Source organism: Lytechinus pictus, chromosome 5, assembly GCF_037042905.1.
Source record: "Lytechinus pictus isolate F3 Inbred chromosome 5, Lp3.0, whole genome shotgun sequence".
NCBI classification, from domain to species: domain Eukaryota; kingdom Metazoa; phylum Echinodermata; class Echinoidea; order Temnopleuroida; family Toxopneustidae; genus Lytechinus; species Lytechinus pictus.
Window position 1 is genome coordinate 15,061,569 of NC_087249.1, and position 27,184 is coordinate 15,088,752.

Sequence of the window (27,184 nt, forward strand, 5' to 3'; positions counted from 1 at the left end):
TCTCCTTTGTTTACAAAGGACATTTTACAAATTTCCTGTAGAATTTTTTTTTGACACTGATGGATTTCCATAGTTATGCTTGATTGGATCAATTGTAACTCTTTGTAAGACAGGACCCAGATGAATAATATATGACTATCATCGTATATTGAAAAGCTCTACCTATCTATAGATGTAGTTCATGTACAGTGTACATGTACATGTACCAGAGAAAAAGTAAAAAATCATTCAGCAATAGTTTGAATGTTAAGAAGTTATTTAGAAGTTTAGTTCATCAATTCATTTACAAGAGAATGGCAAAACATGCAAGAGCAAATTAGATTTCTGTTTATCCAATCAAATTTTGTATCATCAAAATTCATCTACATCACAGTGCATGGTCCTGTTAATGGATAGGGTCCACTTTCTGTCAACCTTGGGGTCCAATTTTTAAACCCATTTATAATTTGTGTTTTTCTTGAAACTTAAGAATATACATGTAAGTTTTCAATAGATAAGTACATCTGGACCTTGATTCCATCTGTTACATCTGGACCTTGATTCCATCTGTTACATGTATATCTCATACTATACTCAATTTCCTGATCTTACACTGTTACAGCAATATTTTTCAAAAAAAGTGGTACTACGTGTAATTGTAAATAAGATTTTTAACTTAAGGAATGGACTTTATACATGTATAAATGCCAATTCTTCTTTTAGTACCGAAAACCCATCAATTTTGCTACTCAAGATCCAAATATGAATGAACTTCCTCAAGATTTATAAATTTTGCAATGCTTTTATGCCACATTTTCAGTATTGAAATGTGAATGTGACTTGCAAAAGTTCTGTTCGTAAAATATTTACAAGATCAGAAGACTATGTCATTGGTCCAATCAAAATTACCCTTCCCATAGTGATATCTCATACCGAATATCAGCACAATTCTTGTACTGTTTGTAAACAGGGGACTGCGCCAAAGTTAATTCTCTTGAGACCAAAGAAATCTGTTTGACTATTAAAGAGGAGACATGTATTTCACATTTATACAATGCTTCAACTAATAAGGCCATTATTCAAAATTACAAAATTAAGGTCGACTTTAATATGAAGAGACAACTTGATATTGAATAGGAACTTATGAAGAGTCAACTTTTTTTAATATTGAAGGTGGAAGACTCTATTAAATGGATATGGAATGTGGAATGAAGTATAAATGGTAAAAAAGAATTACATTTTCATTATGTCCTCGTTTATTTGACAGGTCTTTTTGTTTGCTGTGATGAAGGAAAAAAATAGCCTGTCGATCAGATTTTTTAAAATTTAATTTCAGTCACTAGATCTATTCTTGGAAATTGGGGGTTGTATAAAATACATGTAGGAGCCTAATTACTATACATGAACAATGAGTTACAGAAGCCATAGATTAATTAGCTGAAGATTCCATTTAATTGATCTTAGCCTGACAGGAAATTACTTGAATGCAATCACAGGCAATTAATTTTAGTAACGGCAAAGGAAGAGTCTTGTAGATATACATGTACACAATAATGAATTTCCTGTACATACTTGTATAATAATACATGTTATAATACACAAGACAACACACTTTCCATCTTAATAATTAGATGCCCAAGGTGCTTCAGAGCATTTGAGAGAAAGAGAGAGAGATAGAGAAACAACTTTAATACAGGGCCAAAGTTTAACAATGAAACTGATCCACAATGTGCTGCACTCAACCCAGGTGAGGTAAATGGGTACCGGTAGGAATTAATTCCTCAAGAAGCTGTGTGCGCTGTGAACGCCTAGCTTAGCTGGGTAATATATGAGCGCCTTGAGCACCTAACAAGGTGGATATGTGCGCAATATAAATACCCTATATTATTATTATTATTAAAATAATAAATCAACTATGTCTGTCAAAAAGCACTTTTGCATGTAGTGTAATTGATGTGAAACTCCTAGGGAACCTATATCATAAATTATGGTGATTTTCACTGACTATTCATACATAAATACACTAATATTGCCAATCCTTACATCCGACTCGGTCAGTGACCGAGAGCAAATTAGTCACCAAAAAAAATCACTGCCAAAATTTTTCATGAAACTTCCTGGTTGAATATAACATGGCAGCAGCAGCGGTAAATTCATGTACTGCCAACGCATCCACTCACCAGATGGTGTACCTTCATTAAGTCCTATGCCATTCCGTCCATCAACATTTCGTCTCACAACCATTTGGTCCAATCATCACTTCATCTTTAAATCAGCAATTCGTCTCTGACCATTTCATCTCATAGTCAGTTGGTCTAATATCCATTTATTTTCATTCATTTCTCCCAATTAAAGGGGAATCCAGCCTTGGCCATAAAATTTTGTGTTGGGAAGGAGAAAAATAGATTAAACAGAATGGTGAAAGTTTGAAAGAAATCGGACAAACAATAAGAAAGTTATAGCTGCTTTAAAATTGAGATCACTAATAGTATGTAGATTTCAAATTGGCAACTGGGTAAGTAAATTATGACAAGGGGCAAGGACAACTTTCCCATAGGCCATGTACTTTATTATCAGGATTTGTGGTTTTCTGCTAAGTACCCATTCCCCTGGGGCAGTAATCTAAATATAACCCAGGTAGTATATTGTTTAATGTCCTCATGAAAGAAAAATATAATTTGAAATAAAACTTTTGGGAAAAATGACATTTTAGCCATAATATGTATTGGAGTACTTGGAAGAGTAGTCCTTGCCTTACATCACTATGACATCCCATATGCGGCCAATTTGAAGTCTCCATGGGTATAGTGATTACCAATATTTACAACTTTAAAAAATTCATAACTTTCTTGTTGTTTGTCCAATATTGTTCAAACTTTCACCTATCAACTTGTCTGAATTTTCTTTTTCTTATAAAAACAAGTTTTTATTTGGGTTGGATTCCCCTTTAACAGTTAGTCAAATTAGACCAAATGATATACATGTATGGACAGAATGGCTATTGGGCCAACTGGTTTCAGATGAAATGGTGAGTGGACGAAATGACAATTAGACCATGAGGATAGTGGATGAGATGATTGTTAACCAAATGATAGTAGACAAGTTGGTATTGGTAATTGGATGAATTGGTATTTAGACCAATTGAAAATTAACTGCAGGGGGCAATATGGCATAATTTTGCTATCTCTTATTTTTCTTGAATAGAACAATGAAATCTTGTTTATTTTGCCTGACATAGTATAAAATTCTTTTGTCATCAGGGGCTCGGGGCAATTTTGCCCCCACAATGCTAAAAAAAGCCCTGGAAAAAACTTAAACAGATGTGTTCTAAAAAAATAATTTATATAAAAGGTATATTAAAAATCCTACATCACACAGAAAAGAATGTTACTAAATTTCGAAATTCTTATACAAAACAAATACGTGATGCAAAAAGAGATTAGTACTTTTCTAAGTTTCATATGCTTAAAGGAAACATTAATAAAACATGGAAAACAATTAATGTTCTGTTACAAAGAAAAAGACTCCATAAAAATACCTCTGTATTCCAATGTAACGGTACACTTATTAGTGAATCCAAGAATATCACTGAAGGTTTCAATGATTATTTTAAGAATATTGGTCATGAAATAGCTGGAATGAATGATAGTAACACTTGCAACAACTTTGAATCATTCTTTGGTAAAAGTTGTCCCTATACAGCTTATTTTTTACCTATTACAGAAAAAGAAAAAATTAATATTGTTTTATCTTTCAAAAATGGAAAAGCTCCTGGGCTTGACTCTATTGATTGCACTGTTGTTAAAAGAGTTATACATGTCATTTCTAAACCATTTTGCAGTATTTTTAATTTATGTATTGAAAAGGGTATTGTACCTCAAGGTCTGAAAGTTGCTAAGTTAATCCTATACATAAAAAGGGACCAAAAGATTTATTTACAAATTATAGACCTATTTCCTTACTACCACTATTTTCGAAATTTTTTGAAAGATGTAGCTATAAACAACTTCAAAACTTTCTTTATAAAAACAAAATTCTTTGTAATAAACAGTTTGGTTTCAGAGCTGGACATTTCATCCATCATGCTATCTTATATTTTTTAATGAGTGTGCCAAAAGCAATTGAAAACAAAGATTATTATTGGACTGTTCTTAGACTTTAAAAAAGCATTTGACTCCATAAATCACAAAATACTTTTAAAAAACTTTCTCATTATGGAATCCGTGGTGTTACTTTTACCAAATTTATTTCACAGTTATTTGAGTAACCGCAAACAATTTACAGTGTACAATTCTAAAAACTCTAATTATCAAATTGTTTCTTGCGGTATTCTGCAAGGAACAATCCTCGGTCCAATACTTTTTTTGATTTACATCAATGATTTAAATTCAGTATCTCCACTATTAAATTGTTTGTTATTTGCAGACGACACCAATATATTTTATAAACACAGTGATGTGGAATGTCTCACTAAAAACTTTAACTCTGAACTTTCAAGGGTTAGCAAATGGGTTGAAGCGAATAAATTACAACTTGAATATGAAAAGATCCATGTAATGCTGTTCAATTCTCCGAAAAATAGTGCAAAAGAAGTAAATATATATATTAATGGCAACTTAATTCAACATGTAAATACTACACCATTTTTTAGGAATTAGTATATACAAGGATTTAAAATGGAAGACACATGTTTATGAGGTTTTAAGGAAAGTTTCCAAAACAATAGGAATACTGAGTTAACTTAAAGACATTTTACCACAAAATATGCTTCTTACAAGGTATAATAAATTGATTTTACCTTACATATCTTATTGCAATATTGTTTGGGGATCCTGCAAGCAACACTTACTGAACCTTATCTTTCTTCTTCAAAAGAGAGCAGTTCGTATAATATGCCATAAACCCTTTCTAAGTCATAGCAGACCTCTTTTCTTGAAATTAAATATACTTCCAATTTCTTTACTACATGATTTTCAATTATCTGTTTTTATGTATTCCTATTATAACAAACTTTTGCCTAATAATTTTGACAACATTTTCCAAACCAATAGAGATATACATAGATATAATAATAATAATAATAGTGATATTTTATATAGCGCGCACACCGTCCAGAGACGCTCATGGCGCTAGGCCAGCAACAGTTCCTTTAGATAGCAAATATTAAGAAATTCAGCTGATACTCATGCAATATATGGCCATTATTCTTTCTCAAACAACATATTTTTATGTAGGGGTCCTATTATTTTGGAATAAGCTCCCTCAAAATATTAAGCAGTGCAAAACTCTTCAAAGCTTTAAAAGACATTTAACAATACAATTCATGCAGAAAGTCTAATACTAATAGTAATACTGATATAGATACAATTGTTTACTTTTGTTATGTTTGTTTGTTCTGTATTTCCTTACTGCATTTGTTTTTTAATTGTGTTGTTTTGTGTTAGTTTCAGGATCACTAATTTAAAAGTTCCTTGTAACTTTTCAGTGATCCTTCCACTATTCTTGAATATACTCACTTGTGTTATAATGTACATGTATGTTATTGAAATGTTTATACTCCTTGATTTGTATGTTTTTTATGAAGATTGTGGTAAATAAAGTTCCAATTTCAAAGTTTCAATTTCAATTTTAATTTCAATTTGCATAGCAACCAGATTTGCCAATCAAGATTTCATTCATTGAATCACAATAGGTCACGAAACTTGCAATTTTCTGTTAGGAACAACTTCGTTTCAAATTATAACATAGAGAAAGTAAACACATTTTATGTAATCATATATAAAGATTCGCAAGTGGTTAATGCCATTGGATCGCAGATTTGCATAGCAACCAGGATGCACATATATTTCTGCGAAATTAGGCGAATTTTAAATTGTCATAACTTTCTTTATATTTTACACCCGATTTTGATGACATTTCCAGTGTTAAGAAAATTATATGATGGGTTTTGCTCTTTTTATTCAAATATAACTTTTCATGGAGTACAGTTCCACTTTGATGAAGATTTTTAGAACACCAGCAACACAGGTTTTACAAGTAAGGAAACAGAAAGCTGAAGGTCAATGGACCAGTAAGGTGACACAACATTTGCTCCGGTCTTAATATCTCAGACGGCATAGGGTTAGAGTTAAGATTATTATAGAGGTTTTGGATCGGAACAATGTAAAGGTAAGGATTAGTGTTTATTTAGTTTTGGAGGTTTGGGTTCATGTTTGGCTTAACGTGCAGATTTTCAATCGGAGCAGTTGTCGCCGGAGCAAACGTCATGACACCACCAGTAAATATTCAAAGAATTGATGGAAAGGGGGCTTACTTGTTGGTTTGTATGAGATCTGTTGGACACCACTGTCATCATCATCATCACTGTCCATAGAGGTTGTGGTGTGAGAGTTACTGGACAGTGTACTGGTCACTGCTCTCCTTGGCTTGTAGGCCTTTGGCTGGTTCTCAGCATCCATTATCCTACAAAAAAAAAAGAAAAACAAAAAATGATGAAGCAGATTGAAAGGCATTAATTAAATAATGAAAAGATTTTTATTTGCAGGATGCTGGGAGGGGGGGGGGGGGCATTTAAACAATATAAGTGTACATGTGTATTACCAAAAATAAAATGTGTTATATGGGTAGTTTTGCTGGTCAAGATTGACATGGTACATGCATCGCATCTTTAGGCAGTCAACTGTGAAACAAATGTTTATGTTTTTTTTTTCAACAATAGGCAACAATCAAGGAATATAATAGGATCATTTCATACAGTCACAATGAAGTTTACAGGTACTTGATTTTTTTTAAGGGGGGGGGGATAATTTCACCTTTAAAAAGTGCTTAAGGAGTGGTTTCTAGAAATTGTAGCTTGTGTTGACAGTAATATACACGTTCTTATGAAGATGATGCAAAGGAGAGAGAAAGTATATAGAGAGACAGAAATACAGAGGGAGGGAGAAAATGGCAAGGGAGGGGGGTTATTGCAGCTGCTTTTTGTCACTCATTGACACATGTACTTGTTCTGTAGTCCAATATCAACAGTCATTTCTACAACTCTTCAAAAGAAGATTTGGAAAAAAAGCGAGGGTAACAACTTTCCGATTAACTGTAGCTTGGGGGTGTGCAAGACGGTTCTTTTAAATAATGGTTTTATATTTGGAAATAAAAACATCTGATTTTTTTCTTAAGGATTATTCAATTGTAATATAATTTGGAATCAAAGCTATATACCATGTCAGAGGAGTTTTCATTCATCTGGGCCATTCTTACTACAGAGGGCGCTACACTATTTTGAATTGAGCATGCATCAACTCTTCAGCAAACAACTGTAGCCTATTGTGTGCAAAAAGCCATGTGTAGGCAAAATGTCTATGGATTGGGGACCTTTCACTTTCATACCCACGTATGGGAAGGTGACACATGCCTCCAGCATAGAAGGTAATATGACTCAAAATGGATAAAACTACTAAAAATGTAAGGTATTTGGGTATTCATGCATGAACACTCTAATGTGGAATAAAAAAAATCAAAAGGCTTCAGCATCATTCAGAACGACCTTTAGATTATCGAGTTAATACCGGAATGTACCTGTATGCAGTTGTCATCCTTTATGGATATTGACTTTATTCATGCCAAACAATGTCTGCTATTGTATATGAACGATATATGTACCTAATACCTAAAGAAAAAGTGTGCATCAAAATACTAGAATGAATTATGTGCTATTGCACCCATCTTGACTTTTTGGATGCATGCAGATCAGATGTACCCTTGTCATGAGTTTATGGATGCAGATACATGTAATACCGTTTTACAAAGAGTTACAATTGATCCGATCAACCTCAATTACATGTATATGGAAATCCATCAATGCCATAATTTTTTTTTAAAGGAAATTTGTACAATGTCCTTTGAAAACATAGAGTAGCATACTGAAATGTCAATAAAACAGTGAATGTAAATGTATATGTACATACACAAGTATTTTGAAGAGACGTGTATTTAGATGTCGATGGCTTTCCATAGTTGTGATTGATTGGATCAATTGTAACTCTTTGTTAAACACGGGGCACAGATGTGGCTTTATTCAATCCCATTAATGGTTGGGGATCAGAGTAAGCTGGAATATTCTAGTTCTGCTTTTTTGATTTAGGAGGACTTGTTCTGAAGTCCATCTAATGGATTTTTAAAATTTCATGAACAGGATTCTCAAATAATGTGGTGTATTCTGTGGTAGAAGGTCTGGTTTCCCACATGCAGGCACTGCACTGACTTGCCAAGATGATAAAGCCATAATAGTTATTTGCTGCATTTGTATCGTAGGTGGGTGTTACAATAAACTTACGATCATTCGCATGTCTATTTTTGGTCCCTAAATCAAGCATATGTCTTGCTATCAATTGCAAATTTGTGATCGATCGCTAATCTGCTCGTTGAAACAAGGAGTGTAATCTGATTTGCTAGAGCTAAATCCGATCTATCAATTGTGAAATTAAAGCAGAATATTTGCGATTGATTGCAAATACTTTCTTGGAACACCCCCTTAGTGTCAGTACAATCTCTCTGACTTAGAGAATTTGACTTTTGTTATTAAAAAGGTATGTGTTGTACAATCTTGTAAATATATATTTTTTTCATTATGAAAAACTAGACTACATAGAATAGAATTGTTTAATACTGGGCTAGCAACATGAGCCTTCCTGGGCCCGTAACACAAAGGTTAGCGATTAATTGCTATTAAATGAAACGGCCTTTCAATATCAACGTTGCATGTGCATTTTGCTCAGTCGACTGACGACGAACTAATCAGAATTATACTTTCAAATTTGCGATTAATCGCTATTAACATTTGTGTTACGGGCCCTGGACACAAACTTGTTTTTCTTACAATATTGTTCCTTTTTCCTCCATACCACAGATAACCCATTTTGATGTCAATTTTCACCAAAAAAAAACGAAGAGAAAAATGAAAATTTTCTTTTTTCTGCAAGTTGGGTTTTGAGCCCGCAACTTTGCCATTAAAGCAGAATGCTGATGGGTCGCCCAACTCATTGCAAATTCTGTTATACCTTTACGATTAGGACTTTTCTTGGTGTGATAGACGGTATTCCGATGCCAGGGGGGAGGGAGGTAGGTGGTAGGAAAACAATTGAGCTCCCTGGATGGTGTGTGTGTCTTATGGCCTTTTCACATGTGAATCTTGAATCATCATTTATATTTAAGATATCCATTATAAATGCTTAAATGATGTTACTGCCTTGGAACCATTGGGTATTATGTTCATAAAATGAAACTTGAATAAATGAGATCCATAGAAAATGTAATTTGACTTAAATACTTTAATTATACAAATTGTTGTAATTTTATTTGTAAACTTCTGTTGACTTTATGAATGCAGGTTTTTTTAAAATCATTTCCAGTGCGATGAAAGGATTAATTTTGATGATGCAAAGTACAATAATGTTTGATGGAAATCAAGGTCTTTGAATAAACCAATTGTAGAACATCATCATTGTATTGATGATTGCAATTTGTCTTTAGAATCATCTGACCTTTCACACGCTCACTCAAAAACTGTGATTTGAATTTGAATTCCCAAGCGAAGGCGGTATGTGTCCTTGATGAGTTGTCCAACAAAGAACTGCATCGATACGATGTGTGCATGACAATTGTATTATCTACGGAAGTGCTTGAAAGAACACATAAACTTGACCCCCCAAAAGACTTTTGGGAGGTCAAGCCTTTCACACGTATAATTTGTACAGTAATTTGAGTGAAACTGTCATGTAACTGGAACTCACCTCCGGAGTAGAATTTGAATTCGTGATTGTGATTCTGGATTGGTTACACACATGCTAAATATTCGTCATTAGCCTTATTTTTCATTGGAATCATTTAAATTACGATTTTTTTACCGTGTGAAAGGGCGGTTAGTCTAGTACACTATCACCATTCCTAGGCCATTTCATACAAGGAACAGGTTTGTAAAATATATATCTGTTTGGGACATGCATCCGTTGCATACAACATGCCACTGGAGGACTCTCATGCAACAATCAGGAGGTCATGAATGCAAGGTCATTTGTCTTTCCATCCAGTGAAGCTAGGCTACGGACACGCACGCACATACATGTGCACAGACAGACAGAAGGTCACTCACATGTTCAAATAAATGAAATCCCCTCGCCCTGAATTGAATATTCTGCAATGGAATATGTCCTCATAGATTTAAAAGTGGGTTTTAACAGACAGGGAAGAAATCACAATGCATTGATGTGTCCATGCATGCAGTCCACAATGCTGAGGTAGTACCACTGCTCTCATCACCTTCAAGCAATACCAGACTTCAGAGAATACAACTAGATTATACAGTCCTGGAAATTACATTCTTTGGTGATGGACACAGCAGCATATCAAGGATTGTCCAAAACAGCCCCCCCCCCCTCCTCCAAGAAAATGATGCTTATGATAATATTCCTAATATCGCACCATCTATCTACAAATAATCTATTCCTAGGCGCCCTATCAAAACTACACTTGGCTACACGTAGCTTTATCCTGAACTGCTGTTTCCGGTGCTACAATCACACTCCTCCTTTGTGCCAAATTTGTATCAATACAGTAACACAGTGGTGGATCCATTTTTACAGTAGAGGGGGAGGAGGGGACATTAGGATCCACAGGTGAACAGATGCCTCTCTGGATCCACCACTTGATGGCCTACTTTCATACAAAGCATTGGCAAACTTCAGCACAATCGGATGTAATTGGAGTGATTACTTTCTTGAAGGTGGGAAGTGGGCGCTCTTCTGGTCAATCCTTGATTTGCAGTTGTATCCATTCTTATCCTTGTCCATTCGTTTCATTGTTTGTTTGTTTTTGGCGGGGAGGGGTGGTTTGGGAGGGAAGGCAGGAAGAGGCTGTATGGTAGGTTAGATACTGTACACAATGGTGTAGAACCATGGACTATGCAGATTTATTTCATTATTAAACCTGCTTCATTCTAAGCGCACTTAACCGAAAGCGTGTATTTAATTAGATTTAACTTTTTGTACGCGATGAGATAAGCGTAATTATGTTAAAAATCTGCATAGTCCATGGTTTTGTACCATGGTACAATTGAAACCTCTTTTGAGAATACGGGCCAACATGTAAGTGTACAAATACAGTGCATCCTATTAAAATATCTTGTACCATGCACCTGTTTTATGATCATACAATCATATCAAAACTACCCAAAAATCTAAAGTTTGAAACACAGATACCACATGTACGTGAATATGTATGATTGTGCTAGATAATGAGGTATACTATTGACATGATGCACCAAGGGAATCCATTCCGAATGAAGGGTTAACTTAAGCGTGCAAAGCAGATGAGACTAGGGATCTTTTGCAAGGTTCGACTCTAGAATAAAAATATTTACTTGCAACTCTATGGCATGACACGAATCCTTTTACAATGAGAAGTTATGTGATTTTCTTTAGAACATCATCTTTTAAAACCTCAAACAGGGTAAGACCAAATCAAAATACGGTTCTGACATTTTTGGTCACCCTCAGATGGTTCAAGTTATAGAATTCCTGGATCTTTAACACAAATGTTTGCAATCAATCTAAAAATGACAATGACCAATCAAGCTCAATGTTGCATACTTATTTTGTTCAAGAACCAATCACAGTTTTTCTTTCATTTACTTGCAATACACTGTGAAACGTTCATATTACAGGCTCTGTTCAGATTACCATCAATAAAGTGCAAGCATAGACAAATTCAACAAAAAAAGGGGTAAAACTATCAGATACGTCGATCTAATCTCTCAAATAAGTGCTATTAATATGTCTACCAATAGAATTGTATGCACACCTTTCAGTTTTGCTCAATTCTCATCTTGACCTTGCTTTTATTTGATACATTTTTATTTTTTTTTATTTATTTATATATTTATTATTTATTGATTTATTTTATTTATTTATTTATTATTATTATTATTATCATTTTTTTTTTTTTTTTTTTTTTTGGGGGGGGGGGACATATCACACATGCATTCTTGAAGTGCTCTACATCTACAAGTACATGTACATGTATATCTTCATAGTACATGTATGTCTTTTCCTTCAGTAGGTGATCAAATTTGTAAATTGGGGGAAAAGAACTCACAGCGGAACAGAGGGCTTGAGAGGAGAGAAGGAGGCAGGGAGAAGGGGAGAGAGCGCGAGATAGAGAGAGATGATGATGATGGTGTTGGTGACTATCATGGCAATGATTGTTGAATCATTACCATGATGATGATGATGATACCATGATGATGATGATAATGGTGATGACAGAAAGGGTGGTAATGATTATGATGCTACGATGATGATACGATGATGATGCTCATGATGATGATGATTGTGATGATACTAATGATGATGCTCATGATGATTATGACGATGATGATGATGATGATGATAACAATGATGAAGGTGATGATGATGATGACAGAGTTGATGTACATAGAAGATGATCGGAAGATTGGTGACAGGGCTGATGGTTGGAGTCAGTAATGGTAATGATTAAGTATGATGATGATGACAATCAAATGATGATTACCATGATGACAATAATGATGATGAAAAAGCTGATGATATAAATGACGATGATAACCTTATAACTCCTGCTACCAATGAAAATATCAAGTGACAATGAGGTTGATGATTATGATGATGGTTATTCCTACCTGTCCCCAAGGCTGGAAGTAAGCTGGTTCAGGATATCTTGAGCCTGTTGATGGAATTCAAGCTGAGCCTCTACCAATGCCTGCAGCTGCCTCACTTGTTCAACCTATTACAGTGCAACAAAAAAGTAAGTCACATAGACCAATGAAAAAAAAAACTCACTTTTTCAAAATGATGTACATGTAAACATGATCCTTATTCTGGAGTGTTTCCTAAAAATTCATAAAGTGAGAGTTTTATTTCTTATTACACATGTACTATACTGTTACATTGTGCTATAATGTCTATAAATCTCATTCATGAATATTGAGTAGGGCTTTGTCCTCTGTTAATACTCAATTCAAGATAAAAGTAAGTTCTGGTTGTAAATTTGAAACACTAGCAGAAACTGTCTCAATCAATGTGACAGTGAAAGTCTCTTATGTAATGAAAGAATAAGTGATGCTATATTAAAGCACTGGAATCCGCACCAATAAATTATTAAATGACTATTGTTTTGTAGATCATATTTACTGCCATCCAAAGATACGTACTACAGCTGCATATAAATTTTGTCACTTTTTCCAGGGCTATATTTTTTTTATATTTCCATGGTTCACTGTGGCATTTCAAAGTGGGGGGGGGGGGGGGGGGGAGGGCAGCGGCAAATTCCCTTACCCCGTGTAATTTTTCCCAGCCTGGCCATTGTGAATTAATAATGCCTTGTATGAACAGCATATTAAAAACAGAGTCTCAAATCACAGATTAAAACTACTGTACCTGTGAAAATGCCGAGAAACAAATGTGCAAATTAATAGAATATCATTATTAAAAGCTTACGTCACTATCCACGAGGTTGGCCATTCCATTCATTACAATATCCCTAGACTCTTCAAACTTCTCCCGCGCCATGCTAACCTCTTCCTCTGGGATCTGGGAACCTACAATATCACATATTCAAATGGAGAACAAAAACAGATTATCACGGAGGAAGTTTATGGTACACCACCATGTGTAAAGTCCTGGAGGTGGATAGAAATGGAGGTGAATTGGAAAGGCGAGAAAGTGGAGATTGGAATATTGAAATTATACATAAAATCACAATCAACACAAACATAATATATTAAAGAAGAAAGGTTGTTTTTTTACATGCATACATGTACATATATGCATCACACCCTCAAATATGGAAAGTCCATAAATTATCATATCACCCCCCCCTCCCCCAACAACACAAAAAATAATAATAATGATAAGTTCCATAAAACTTGCTCCTGCGATGAATGCTATGGAAAATTCATGATACATATGAAACCTTAAGTTGACCCAACCCTAACCAAATCCTTGCAACATTCTGAACTAAAAACCATGTTGTGTACCTTCACAAACCAACACCTCTACATTTTCCGAGAAATTGGGAGAGCAATCGTTGCAGGAGCAAATGCATGATTGCGCTACCTGTATTTGTGCTCAATCATTAAAAATTCAAGCATACATGTAAATCTAGAAATAATAATAATCAAACACCTCAAAAAACAAATCCAGGTGTTGAAAACAAGTACCATTAAAAAAACACCTCAGAAATTATAAACTGGAGAAAACAAAAACAAAATGGAACAGAACAGTCATGCAGGGGCGGAACACTACAAAATATGAATACAAACAGACACCACATGAGCATTACACCACTTTAAAGCACGGTTTATAACCACCAACATCTAGACTAAAGACAAGCCAGCAAAACAAAGAAAGCTAAAAAATTATATGGAAAATAAAAATATGAAAAACATGTGTAAAGTAATACTTTCTGAGCACAGAACAAGTCCATTGGGTGAGTGTAATTGACATGTAAAACACCCCCTCCCTAAATAAGAAAAAATTTACTTGAAATAAAAATGACTAAAAGTAAAAAAAAAAAAAAAATGAAAACTTTATAATTATTACAATTAACATTGTTATAAAACACAGACTGTATTAATACTGGCTACGTGTAAATTAAAGCTGGGAATATGATAACCAAGTCCTTTGGAAGCACATAGAAATGTTATATGCGCTATAACTGTTCATTATCATAATCATTAATTCTTTTACTCTCTAGGCAATTGACTTGGTATCTGTTAAGAAAAGGGGCTATAGAAATGTCATTATTCTTTTACTATAATAATGAAATAATGAAAATAATAACAACAATAAAACAGGAAGAAATTAAAAACAGAATATCAAAATACAAAAATACTTAAAATAAGCACATAAAAAGAAAAAAAAATGTGTGGCCTTTATGGTGCTATATAACTTTCATCTCACCACAATGCATGGTGAAAGATAAATGCTTTGTATTATTAGCTTTTCTTCGTACATGTATGTACCAGTCTAGTATAGGGTCAATACAAAAACTAGTACACCTGTGAACTACAGAACTAGTACAATAGCTACCCTACATGTACAGATTACAGAAACCCTTGCTCATTCAAGTTCAGAAAATTAATCAATAGTGGATTAGCCAGAGTGCATATTGAATAGGTTATTTAGTTGTTGACTTTGAGATGCTAACAAAGACCAGCAAAGTATGACATAATAGAATAATAGAGCTCTGAAGTTCTATCAAGTGTACAGTACAACATATGGACAGAAAATGTTTTGGTGCTTCTTTAGTAGAGTACATGTATGTATGTACAAAAATGTACATGTAAGCATGGACTTTAGAAGAAGGGAGGGGGGGGGGGGGTACTGAGGTTAAAACCCCCTATCTTTGCGTTGAACCAAATGAAAAAAAAAAAAAAAAACAGCCAAGATTCTTTTGCAAACTCTCTGGCCAGGGCTATTTTGGACATGGGGGGATTAATAATAATAATAACTTATTCTTATATAGCACTTTTCATGAAATCCATATCATTTGAAAGCACTTTACAATTCAGAACATAAGAAATATAGAAACAAAAGTGACTAAGAAATCATTAAAAAATAGGACACTGTAAATGGGGCTATGTTGAATATTAAAGCCCACAACACCCCTCTTCCTCAAGATTTAAGATTATTGATGGACCTTTTACATATAACATGTATATTGAGCTTCACACAGTAAATGTACAGGGAATGTTTGTACTCCCAGGGAGTTGGGAGTATCTACATGTACTCCCAACTCCCTCGTATTAACATGTACAATGAAGCTTAAAGTAGTTTACTTTTTTACTTTTTTACTTTGCTAGTTCAAAACTACAATTCCATTAAGAGTCATTTTCATAACTTGCATGCAAAAGCAATAAACCCCTGTACAGGAGGAACCATCAATTGAATGAATGGATAGGACATGACTCAGAGAAGAAGAAAAAATGCTCTGGACATATAATTTGAGCTGCATTGAACAATTTGACAGTATTATGAAATTAGAAAATTCCTTGGGGGTCAGAACGTACAATAAACAATATGGTAACTTTATCCAACGGCTTTACATGAAAACAATGCTTAATGTAAAATCACAATCAAGATTGTCAGAAAAGCTCTATTGGATGGTAAAGCAATACTGGTCATTAAACTTTTATACCAAAGTAAAGAATTGTATAATAAACATACAAATAAAAATGGCTCATTGATACATGTACATGAATTTATAAATAAATAATTAAAAAAAATATATATATATGATTAAATTTTCATGGGGTGATCAAATTTTTTACAAAGGAAACGCAGGGATGGGGTACCCCACATTAAAAAATAAAATGCAACAAAAACGTTATCACCCATCAAAAAGAGCATATTTGATGGGTCATACATGTATGGATGGGGGATCTTGGCCACCTCCCTGGATCTGCGCCTGTGGATCTTCACGACTGTTCTACATGTACATGTACAGTAAATGTATTCCTACAAAGTGCTATATTAAAAGCCAGCACCCAAGAAGATTACGGTTTAGTACTGTACATGTACAGTACAGTACATGTAGTTGCAATGCTTTACTGTTTAGTTTATACACTGAAACAAGTACTTGTATATATGTTAAGTTATTATGCTGCTGGGAAAGTGGGGCATTGCAAAATCATGCAGATTGTATTGATATTTTACACTGGTGTTTCCACAGATCCAAAACAAATTTCCCGAACCTGAATCTGAAATTTCCCGAAATTCATCGACATTTCCTGGAATTTTCAAGTTTGATTTTTAACAAAACTTGGACAATGCTACAGGGAGCTTTTAACTTGGTCCAAGTGACCGAATTCAAGGAACTTAACCTTTTTTGTTCAAGCCCCTTTTTAAAATAGGAAAAAAATCATGAAATGCGAGTGCGGAGTGTGATTGAGCTACGTATGAAGCAAAAAATATAACATGAATATTGAAAGTTGCTATGTTTAATTGTTGTTTGATTGTAATTTTTGGATTTCCTGGAATTTCTTAATTTCCCGAAACTTTCCTGGAAATGATCCAGTTTTCCAGAAAATCAGGAAATTTCTGTCAAAGTGGAAACACTGTTGTAAACTGAGAGGCAAAAAAAAAAAAAAAAAAAAAAAAAAAAAAAAATATATATATATATATTAATCACATATATATATACTCTCAAAAAATATAAATCAGGTACATGCATAATAGCAAGGGGGGTTGTTCGAGATTTGATAATTATCAATGCCCTATACAAGAAGAGCAAATTTCTTTTAGACTGTTGTCTAATAGATATATGATGAGACTCCAGCTAGAATTCATCATCTCTTTTTTTTAATTTTATAAATGTTCCCTCACCCCACTAAAAAAAGTTACACATCTACCTACATGTACATGTACACACATTTGTATATTATAATGTGGACAGCTGTGAAATGAAATTGACTGTAATTTATTGTGCAACGAGCGCAGGGACAAGACTTTCGATTTTGACCAAGACATTAAAACTTCCTACGATTCCTACGATAAAAGTACATGTACACTCTTATTAAAGGGTACAGGCATTTTTCAAAATAGGATTTGTTCTTCCCACAACTATTTCTTTATTCATGCAATCATTCGTTAACCCATTTTCCTTTTTTTTTTCTTACATGTACACCATAACAGAATTTAATGACTTTTGTACAGTATCTTCATTCCATTTTCCTTTTAAAATAGTTTGTTCTTTGTTCCACCATATTAGAGATGATTCATGACAAAAATAGGTCTCATTTGCGATCATAAGACTGTACTGTACAGTGTGCCAGCAAACAGTGAATTGCCAATGACGGTCTTCATTAATTTTCCATTAGGTCTCTACCCATATGATAAAATCCTACATGCAGTTATGCTGCCTTCACATTTCCCTTACGGCGGCCGTATAGTGAGTTGAAAAAACAAAAACAAAGTTCCATTCATTTTTATTCAAACCACGTATGTAGATGGTACAAAAAACAGTTAAAATGGCTTGTCTAATTGCCATTAAGCCCATTTTCCAATTTTTTTTCTAAATTTTAGTTCTAAGGCTATTCCCATTTCCTCTACTAATCACTTGCTTAACACACACCACGTGTAGTCATGAGATAACTAAAGAATTTATCAAATTTTCATTTGACAAAGTACGAACTATTTTTGGTAGGCAAAGAGAAAATTAGAACACCTGGGCACTAGACTAAATTGGTTCTAAACTAAGTGTACATTTTTATAGTGAAAAGGGTTAAAGTCCATGTACATGTATGTAGTATCAGACTAGACCAACTACCACATGTGCAGTATAAACCCATACATGTACATTTACATATATGACATGTACCTCTTGACAATGTTTAGTTCTGGATAATAGCTGGTTTATCATAGGCAAAGCAGTGATCCCTTATAAAGACACAAAATACTTCACCAATATTGAAAAATTGTATACTCTATTCCATGCGGGTTAGCCAGGCATGCAAGTGTTAAAACTATTATGGTATTCATTGAAATATTGAAAAATTAGAAAAAGGAATTAAATGTGACATAATAAGGAAGACAGGTTGAAATGTTACCTCCTGGGTGGCCAAGAAGGGAAGAAAACAGTTTTGAGAAAGAAAACAAAAAAGAAGAGAGGGAAATCCATCAGTTTATCAATAACATGGCTAAGAAAGTATTAAATCATTGACAAAAATATTAAAGCATATACCATGCCACAACAAGAATAAAGAAAAAGAGTCTAAAAACTGGACTCAATCAATAGATTCAATAAATGTTAAACATTATTGTTATCAAATAATTTCCAAAGCACATTGGCATCACCACCAAAGGGGAAAGTTCTAGTCAAACATCAAGAGTAGAATTAGTTAAACACTTTTTCCAAAGAATAACAATATTTTATAGCATAAAACCTTCACAAAAAGACATATCATATGAAAAATGGTTATTTACATGTATGCAATATATCCAAGGCAATATAAATGAAATTTGTCAAAGTTCTCAATAAATAGAGTTATTGTCCTTTACAACTAATTTGGTGCTGCAGATGTTGTAAATAATGAATCATGATTAATCATGGTCCGATATAGATTTGGGCTATACTTGTCTGTGGAATAGTATATGGTAAGGGCTTATGTAACCATGGAAACAATCTCCTATTTCGTAACTGTGATGAGCAGTCCTTTGATTTGTTAGATCTTATCAGGCAGAAACGCTCTCTTCAAAAATATTAAAGTCTGGACAAGATTTTTATCAACAGTATCTGTCTACATCAAAGTCAGACACAATCAACTTCTACTTGTACTTTTCTAATGCAGAATAGTAGAGATGTATTTCTGTGTGCCCTAATTTTGGTACGGAAGAAAGATAAAATCTTGACAAAAATAGCTCCCATTATAAAACTGTAACGAACTTGGATATTCGTCAATTATGGATAACCAACAATCAAGGACTGCCTACAAATGTACTTTTAATAGTGCAATTGGCATTTGATAAAAATTACTATTGCACTATTAAAATCTTTTTGTATTGAGAATAAAAATGCCTCTTTCATACTATTGTATCTTTGCTTGCTGATTTTTTTTCATACCACTGCATTTTTTTCATTGCTCTGCTTTCTTTATATACAAAGATGTCCCTTTTAATTGAAAAAAAGGACATTGCTATAATATTTGGATCGTAAAGTAATGAGTTTTTTTTTGCAAGTTTTGGTTTGCTCGCGGTGTTTAGTGAGGCCCAAAGCCCATACTGTATAATACCAAATGCGAACATACATGTACACTGTTCAATAATCATGTATGCTCCCTTATAAGTTACACCAGCAAGAGTGTTTCATGAAAGGCTTTGATAGTGATTTTCAATGACAGATGTTATAATGTAAGCTACTGAAAATCCTTGCCTCTGATTTGCTTCGGCTGAGAGCAAATTAAATGAAATTACTGACAGGATTTCATGAAATACTCCCCAGAAGAGTGAAATAAATACATGTGATGGGAACTTCTTGATCAGTCATGTGACATTTAAAAAAAATGTGATTCTGTTGATAGTTTTCACAAGTGTTAACCATCCTACATGTATTTATAAACAGTGAATAACATCTATTGATATTTTAAGGAAGTGTCCGTGTCTGTGAACGGTAAATCCTTTTGTTCTGTCTTCATTAAATCAGAACCATCACAGAATACATGTATGGCAAGCTAGTTTAAAAATATTCTGCTGTTTATATTTGACAGGTAAAATAATGTATTGCCATTTTCATCATAAATAACAACCCAATAGCATGATGTATTCCAATTGTTGGTTTTTCTGATATGTTTGTTTACATCAAAATTTGTCGATAAAACTGAAATAATACAGACCAGAGCATACTGGTTACTTTAAATTGGTTTTTAATAAAGTGCACACTTGATGATGATAACATTCGGTTGTGGAATTGCTAAAGAAACAATTGTCAAAAATGAAAGTACAAGTAAAAGAGAATTTACATGTATAATTTCCCCCTTTCTATGTCCAAGTTGTATTGTGTATAGACTCCTGCTATTTTATAATTAACATAAATATCATGGACATCACATCAGTAAATGATACTTTTTATATATTTTGATACCAGTAACATAATATCCTGTTGAAATAAAAACTTAACACATCAAGTTGTATGAAATGATCTCTATATTAAGTTTATGAAGACAGGGAAGGAGTCTTTAAAATGAAAACATGATAGCATATAAATGTCAAATACACTATGTACATGTATCTAGACTATGAAAAATACGAGGGAAATAAAACTAATAAAGGTCATACCTTTCTGCACCTTCCGCTTTTTGCCATCATAGTCGAGTCGGCGACTATGCATCTTCTTGCGGTGATGCTGTTGGGAAGAACAGAAAAAGAAAGTGATTCATCAAACAGAAAAAATCAATTTCAAGTGAAATAAAATCAATTTGATGAGAATGATTGGTTCATCAAGTCTCAAATTGATTTTATAGCTCTTTGTGACCTTGCATCTACTGTGATGTTGGTGGGAAGAACAGACAAGGAAAGTAGTTCACAAACAAAAAAAACCCCATCAATTTCAAGTACGATACAGCAAATTTCATGAGGTTTGTATGGTTCATAGATTCCTAAAATTACAGGGGAATCCTACCCAAATAAAAACATACTTTTAGAGGAAAAAGAAAAATTAGAAAAGTTGATTGGTGAATTGGACAAAGTTATGAATCTTTAAAAGTTGTAAATATTGGTAATCACTATAACCACAGAGACTTCAAATTGGCCACATATGTGATGTCATCGTGAAGTAAGGCAAGGACTACTCTTCCATGTAGTCCGAAAAAAAAAATGGCTAAAATTTCATTTTTTTTCAAAAGTTTTACTTCAAATTATAATTTTCTTTCATAAGGACATAAAACAATATATTAACTGTGTAAAATCTAGACTACTGCTTCCTGCAGGGAAATGTGTACTCCGGAGAAAACCATAAATCTCTGATTTAGTTGTCCTTGCCTCTTGTCATAACTTACTTTATATATATATCAAGTTGCATATTTGAAATCTACATAGTCTTAGGGATCTCAATTTTAAAGCAGCCATAACTTTCTTATTTCTTTCAAACTTTCACCATTCTCTTTTATAAATTTTTCTCCTTTCCAACACAATATTTAATGACCAAGGCTGGATTCCCCTTAAAATTCCATTGTACATAGCAATGTTTGGGGGTACAGGAAATGAACGTTTCCAGACAGAGTATTCCTATATCAATGCAGAGATGCCTACATGTACATTTAAACATGGGTTTGTCAGTCACCATTACCGGTGACTGATAGGAGTGGGAGACTTTAGTAGGGGGAAGCTGGGGTGGAGGTTATTTTTTTTTCATGTTTCTATTCCTACCTGGAAAAACATTGCGGTGCTCTTTTGCAATCTATCGGGGCTATTCTTTAGAGACGTTGATAAATATAGTAAAGGCTCTGTAAAACAGAGCATTTTGGGAGCTAATCGGACCGTATGACCCCATATAATGTATCTATATTTTGCTTGAGAAAACCATCCACATTGTCATATGTGACATGTACGTGGAGGAGTATATCATGAAAAACAATGCACTACTCTCATACATGCAACATGCTAGTGAGTACAAAGTAAAACAAGAACACATCATTGAAGAATACATGAAGTCTCCATGTGCTTCAATTCCAATCAAGAGAGCACTTGGCGAACACTCTCGCTTTTAGCTTCCTGCTATCCATAGACCTTTCTAACGCTACAGTCGCACCAACGAAACCGACTCCAAACTGATCAAAGCTATTACATGCATGTAGTTCTGAATGAACTAGACATTGATACTGAGTTTGAAGTCAGTTCCTTTTGTGTGACTGTATCATAGATGTGAACACCATTAATCAGGATGTCATTCACACCCTGTTCAAAAAGTAATCAATCACACACCACTTGGGTTCATTTTCACTCTTGTGCACAGACAAGTGTCCAAGTGTGAAGTTGATTCATCAATTTTTACTCCTGGAGTAGTCTTCAGGCACAGACCCTGATTGAAACTTTGATCAACAGGTGGGTCTTCATTTGGGGGCTGCCCCATATAAGAACTTGCTGTGTGCCTGAGCGAGAGGTCTTTCAGTTAGGTTGGCTTTCATCGCACCTGGACGACCTTTTTCTACATGGTCCAAATATTTTGTCTTTCCCTTGATTTAATCACTAAACAAACTACTTTCACATAAACACTGATGTAGGCTTCAGTTATCAAAAATATCATCAACTCTTTCTGATAGTTAAAATGATCATTTAAACAAAAATGAAATAGGCAATGCTAAAAATACCATTAAACTGAAGACTACAGCATATTTCACAAAGGGTTACCACTCTAGAAATTTCCCCACAATGGCAAAAACCATCATGGTAACATGGCTCAGCAGCCAATCACAATCAAGGTCTCCACTGTAGTGGTAACTCTTTATAAAACAGACCCTGATGTGATCAAGTCTTGAGGATGTCTTCCATACCGATATTTCCTTGAGTTCTTTGGTCCTCAGGTGGTCCAGAGGATCAAGGAAGTTCTGCCTGACGTTGAAATCCAGACTGTCTTTGATATCAGCTAGCTGCTTGTAGGCCTCACCGACCTCCAGTAGTCCATTGCCTGGATTGCATGGGAAAGAGGAGGAAAAGGGTTCTTTAAAGGTTTGTAATGGTATATGCATTTGCAGCACACAATGATTTCAGGAGAAAGTCTTTAAAATCAAGGTTAATTGTTAGAGATAGATATAGATCTGGCTCATCTGCATTAAAATCCTGATTGCTGAAAATAATGACACTGAAGATAACCAACACATGGGCAAGCACATGTGGGAGATAAATATTTCATTGCATGGGAAAAAGACACGACATCTGACTGGAATGCAATAATCCCTTTTCTAACAAAATCGATTGACCCATAAATATTTTATTTACCTTAAAAACACAATACATTGAAGTACATGTATAAAGTACTTGTACCATGACACAATACACAGTGATATCAGAGAGTATGTTCAGTTCACCAAATATTTACATGTACATTATGCAGGTGACCATTTTACTGGATTCTGTTTGAATTCAATTTTAGAGTATTACCACAAATGACATTTCTGTATCTAAAGCCCGTCTCATAGTATGCCATCTGGATATGAAAGTTCCAAGTAGTAAAATTATTTTATTTCAAGTTTGGCATATTGTTAGGAAAACTAAAATCATATTTTTACTTTGCGGCAAGCCCTATGGTCAAATCGGCTTCAAAGTACAAATCGGCTTCAAGTCGTAGCCGATGATGATGTCATTACGATTGGAATTGAAATTGTTTTTATTCATTCAGGGAGGCTCTAACTGGAATGAATTTCAATTTCAGTAGTCCTACCACTAGGGCTAGGACTAAAACCAGGGTACCCGGGTCCCGCCTGGAAGCCTCGGGTACCCGGGTAGAAAAATCAATACCCGGTACCCGAAAATTGCTTACCAGTATAACGTATATGAATTCAATTTGTATTGCGTAGTGTAAGACATGATTGTAACTCATCACAAAAGTACACAAGTCTCATTTTGAATCTCACCAATTACCCTCGATACAAGTTTTTCAAGTGATGATGTGACTCCGATCGTTTGATTTTCTTTTGCAGCTTGAGCATACGAAGCGCCAGACAACCACGTTCGTGTACCATTTTCTGTTCATCATAAACCGAAAATAAGGTTTATTGCTAATCAGAATCGCAATGCGTCATGGGATCGAAAAGGGGGCCGTTAGCTAGCTCTGCTTGTGCGCAGAGCTCGCTAACGGCCCCCTTTTTGATCCCATGATGCATTGCGGTTCTGGTTAGTGATATACCTTATGGTAACACGATCGTGATTCGGCGCTCCGAAACTACCCGGAAATCAATTGACTTTGTGCATGTATACTGTAGCGATAGATTCTGCAAACTCACGAACACGATGTAATATCGACGCTACTTCGTAAGATTTTGATGGAAAAGCAAGAAGCAATCAAAATTTGCTTACCTCTGTAGTATCAGTGAAAAAACAGATCCTCCGAGAATACCTTTCATAATTAATATGAAATATAGGAAAGTGGGATTCTAGGTCGATTTTGGTATGAGGTGACAGAGTATTGCAGACTTGTTTTGATGGAATACTGCATGGGGCATACACGGGAGGCTTGCACTGCGCATGCTTACTATATTTTCATTCACAAGTTTGCTTGTGGCCCAGTGGCTGGATGACGTCACCTTTGGGGTTTTTCCACCAATCATATTTCACGCGACATGATTTTAGGGTACCCGCCCGAAAATTACCATGGGTACCCAAGACAAAAATACCCGAAAGTCCCAGGCCTACATGTTCCTACCCCTATTCTTATCTCTGATCCATAATATTTGATTAGTTGGAATATCCATATCAAATGTTATCACAATTAATTTGAAATTCGGATCGCATAGTGTGAGACGGGCTTTATAAAGGTAGAAACCGCATGAAGGCGGTCAACAGTTTAAAAGCAGCGTGAGACCTACCAAAGACTGAGTTTTCACCCAGATCCCTTCCAAACTTCAAGAAGCATTCTCCTAGATTGGCCTCGGGTTGTGGGTACCTTGAGTTCTTGGTCTGGCCTCTCATCTTGGAGACTGTCATCGCAGTACTCTGCTTTGCTCTGGTTACTGAAATGGCAACATATATGAAAATTAATTTGTTTATCTATTTATGCAAATACTGTACATGTACATTGAAAAGAATATCAAAAAGGGCAAATAAAGCGGGAAAAAGGGTAATATTTTTCAATAGCCCTGTGGGGCATGTGACCTAGTAAGGGTTTGCATTTCATAATCTCATGAAAATATTAATATCTAAGACATTTTTTAATACAGTGGGGGAAAAACTTGACAAAATACTTGTTTTAGGGTAATTTCTGAAATCCAGATATGACCACGGTGTCCACTTTGTAATGACAATGGCCCCTAGGGAATTCACACATGTATATGGACATACACATTGCCTTTGTCTATCAGTGTAATACTTTTTGCCTTTAAAGAGATGTTCACCCTGACAATATTGTTGGTTTTGATAAACAAAGAGAAATTTGAGATTAATATTTGAGAATCTCTGATGAAAATCTATCAAAGAATACGAAAGTTATTTTGTCAAAGTTCTTATTAAAACTGTGACCTATGTATACATGTGAGCAGCTTTCCAATATATCATGAAATATAAATTCCATAAATGGAATGTGATATTTTTTTTTCTTATATATGTAGAAGGCGGTATGATATGAAGTCTCAGATGACATAGCACCGCACAAATAAAATCACATTTTATAAAGCTCTTGAGAAAGTGGCACTTTGGGAATTTATATCACATGCCATAGGGTCTACTTGTCTGTGATGTCACAACAGAAACACTTAAAAAAAAATCATATTCTATGATTTTCTTTGATGGATGGTCATCAACCTTTTTTCAACCAATATTTTTTTTTCTTATCAGGGTGAAAAGAAATTTTCTTTAAAACAATTATGGTTCTGCTGGCTTTTTATACTTAAAATTTACTTCTTCTTTGGAATGAAGCCCTGGGTCTCATAAATTAATGCAAATGTTTAATATTGAAATCATATTTTTGATTTTCAGGATTGATGGTATATTGTAGTCAATGCATACGATTATTGCTATAAAGCTTTGTGTTATCTGGCCCCTGGTCATACTTACAGGGATTTGGCTGAAGAAGCTCATTTGTCTTGGTGATGATTTCATCAACTGCAAGTGAAGTTGTATCAATAGTCTGCAAAAGTAAAGAGAAAAAAATAAGAATGAGAGAAAGTCAAAAAGAGGAGATGGGGGGGGGGGGGGGGGGGAGAGAGAGAGAGACAGACAAAGTAAGTGGGAAGAGAGAGCAATAAAACAGTCTACATTCATTAAACTCTGAAACCTTGTCAATCTCATAAAGTGATTTAATTTTGAATGAGCTTTCAGTTTCAAAAGCTTGTACTCTCCTTTCAATAGATACTATGTATATAAATTTATAATTGCAGGTAAAATGATTAATTGCATGAAAACAATTCTGTTTCCTTGAGCTGCAAATCTGAATAAGAACATTTCAATATAAAAAACAACAACAGAAAATCAGTATTTTCGTGAGGAAATTCGTATTTTCAAGGAAATACCGTAGGACAACACATACATGTACATGTATTAAAATAGAAATCATTATTTTGAATTATAACCATGGGTATTCTTCTCATTTTTCAGAAGGCCTACTGAATTCTGAAAATCAGTACTACATGTACATGTACACGTAGGTGGCAGCTCTGTACATCAATGTACGTACAGTACATTCAGGAACTTCCTCAAGTGATGAAATCAAATTAATGACCAAATACAGACTATGGATAGATCTACATACATATACATGTACATGTTGTATACTACATGTACTTGTGAGCTGTGAGTTGTGTGTGTATCTTTCAGACATCACCTCTCGTTTCTTGATTGAGATCAATGACCTTTATTTACTTGGGCGACACTCTGGCATTGATTGGATGGACTCTTCGTAATATCCAAAGAAGTTTTATACACGTGTCATTCGTTTTGTGAATGAAGGGCCCTGCATGTATCAGTCTGCAAGCTCA

The 27,184-nt window shown here is 34.5% G+C and overlaps 1 protein-coding gene across 1 annotated transcript in view; it reads right to left on the minus strand.

The window, feature by feature from the left end:
- The window catches only part of LOC129261755 (endophilin-A1-like), a 37,801-nt gene extending 11,463 nt beyond the window's left edge, over positions 1-26,338 (minus strand). The window contains exons 1-7 of the mRNA XM_064099879.1: positions 26,265-26,338; positions 25,082-25,225; positions 23,051-23,184; positions 20,838-20,904; positions 13,503-13,603; positions 12,686-12,789; positions 6,293-6,441 (exon numbers count right to left, since the gene is read on the minus strand). Of these exons, the coding sequence (XP_063955949.1) occupies positions 6,293-6,441; positions 12,686-12,789; positions 13,503-13,603; positions 20,838-20,904; positions 23,051-23,184; positions 25,082-25,199 (673 nt within the window). The 5' untranslated portion in view covers positions 25,200-25,225; positions 26,265-26,338. The remainder of the gene's footprint in view (positions 1-6,292; positions 6,442-12,685; positions 12,790-13,502; positions 13,604-20,837; positions 20,905-23,050; positions 23,185-25,081; positions 25,226-26,264) is intronic.
- Between the last annotated feature and the right edge of the window lie 846 nt (positions 26,339-27,184).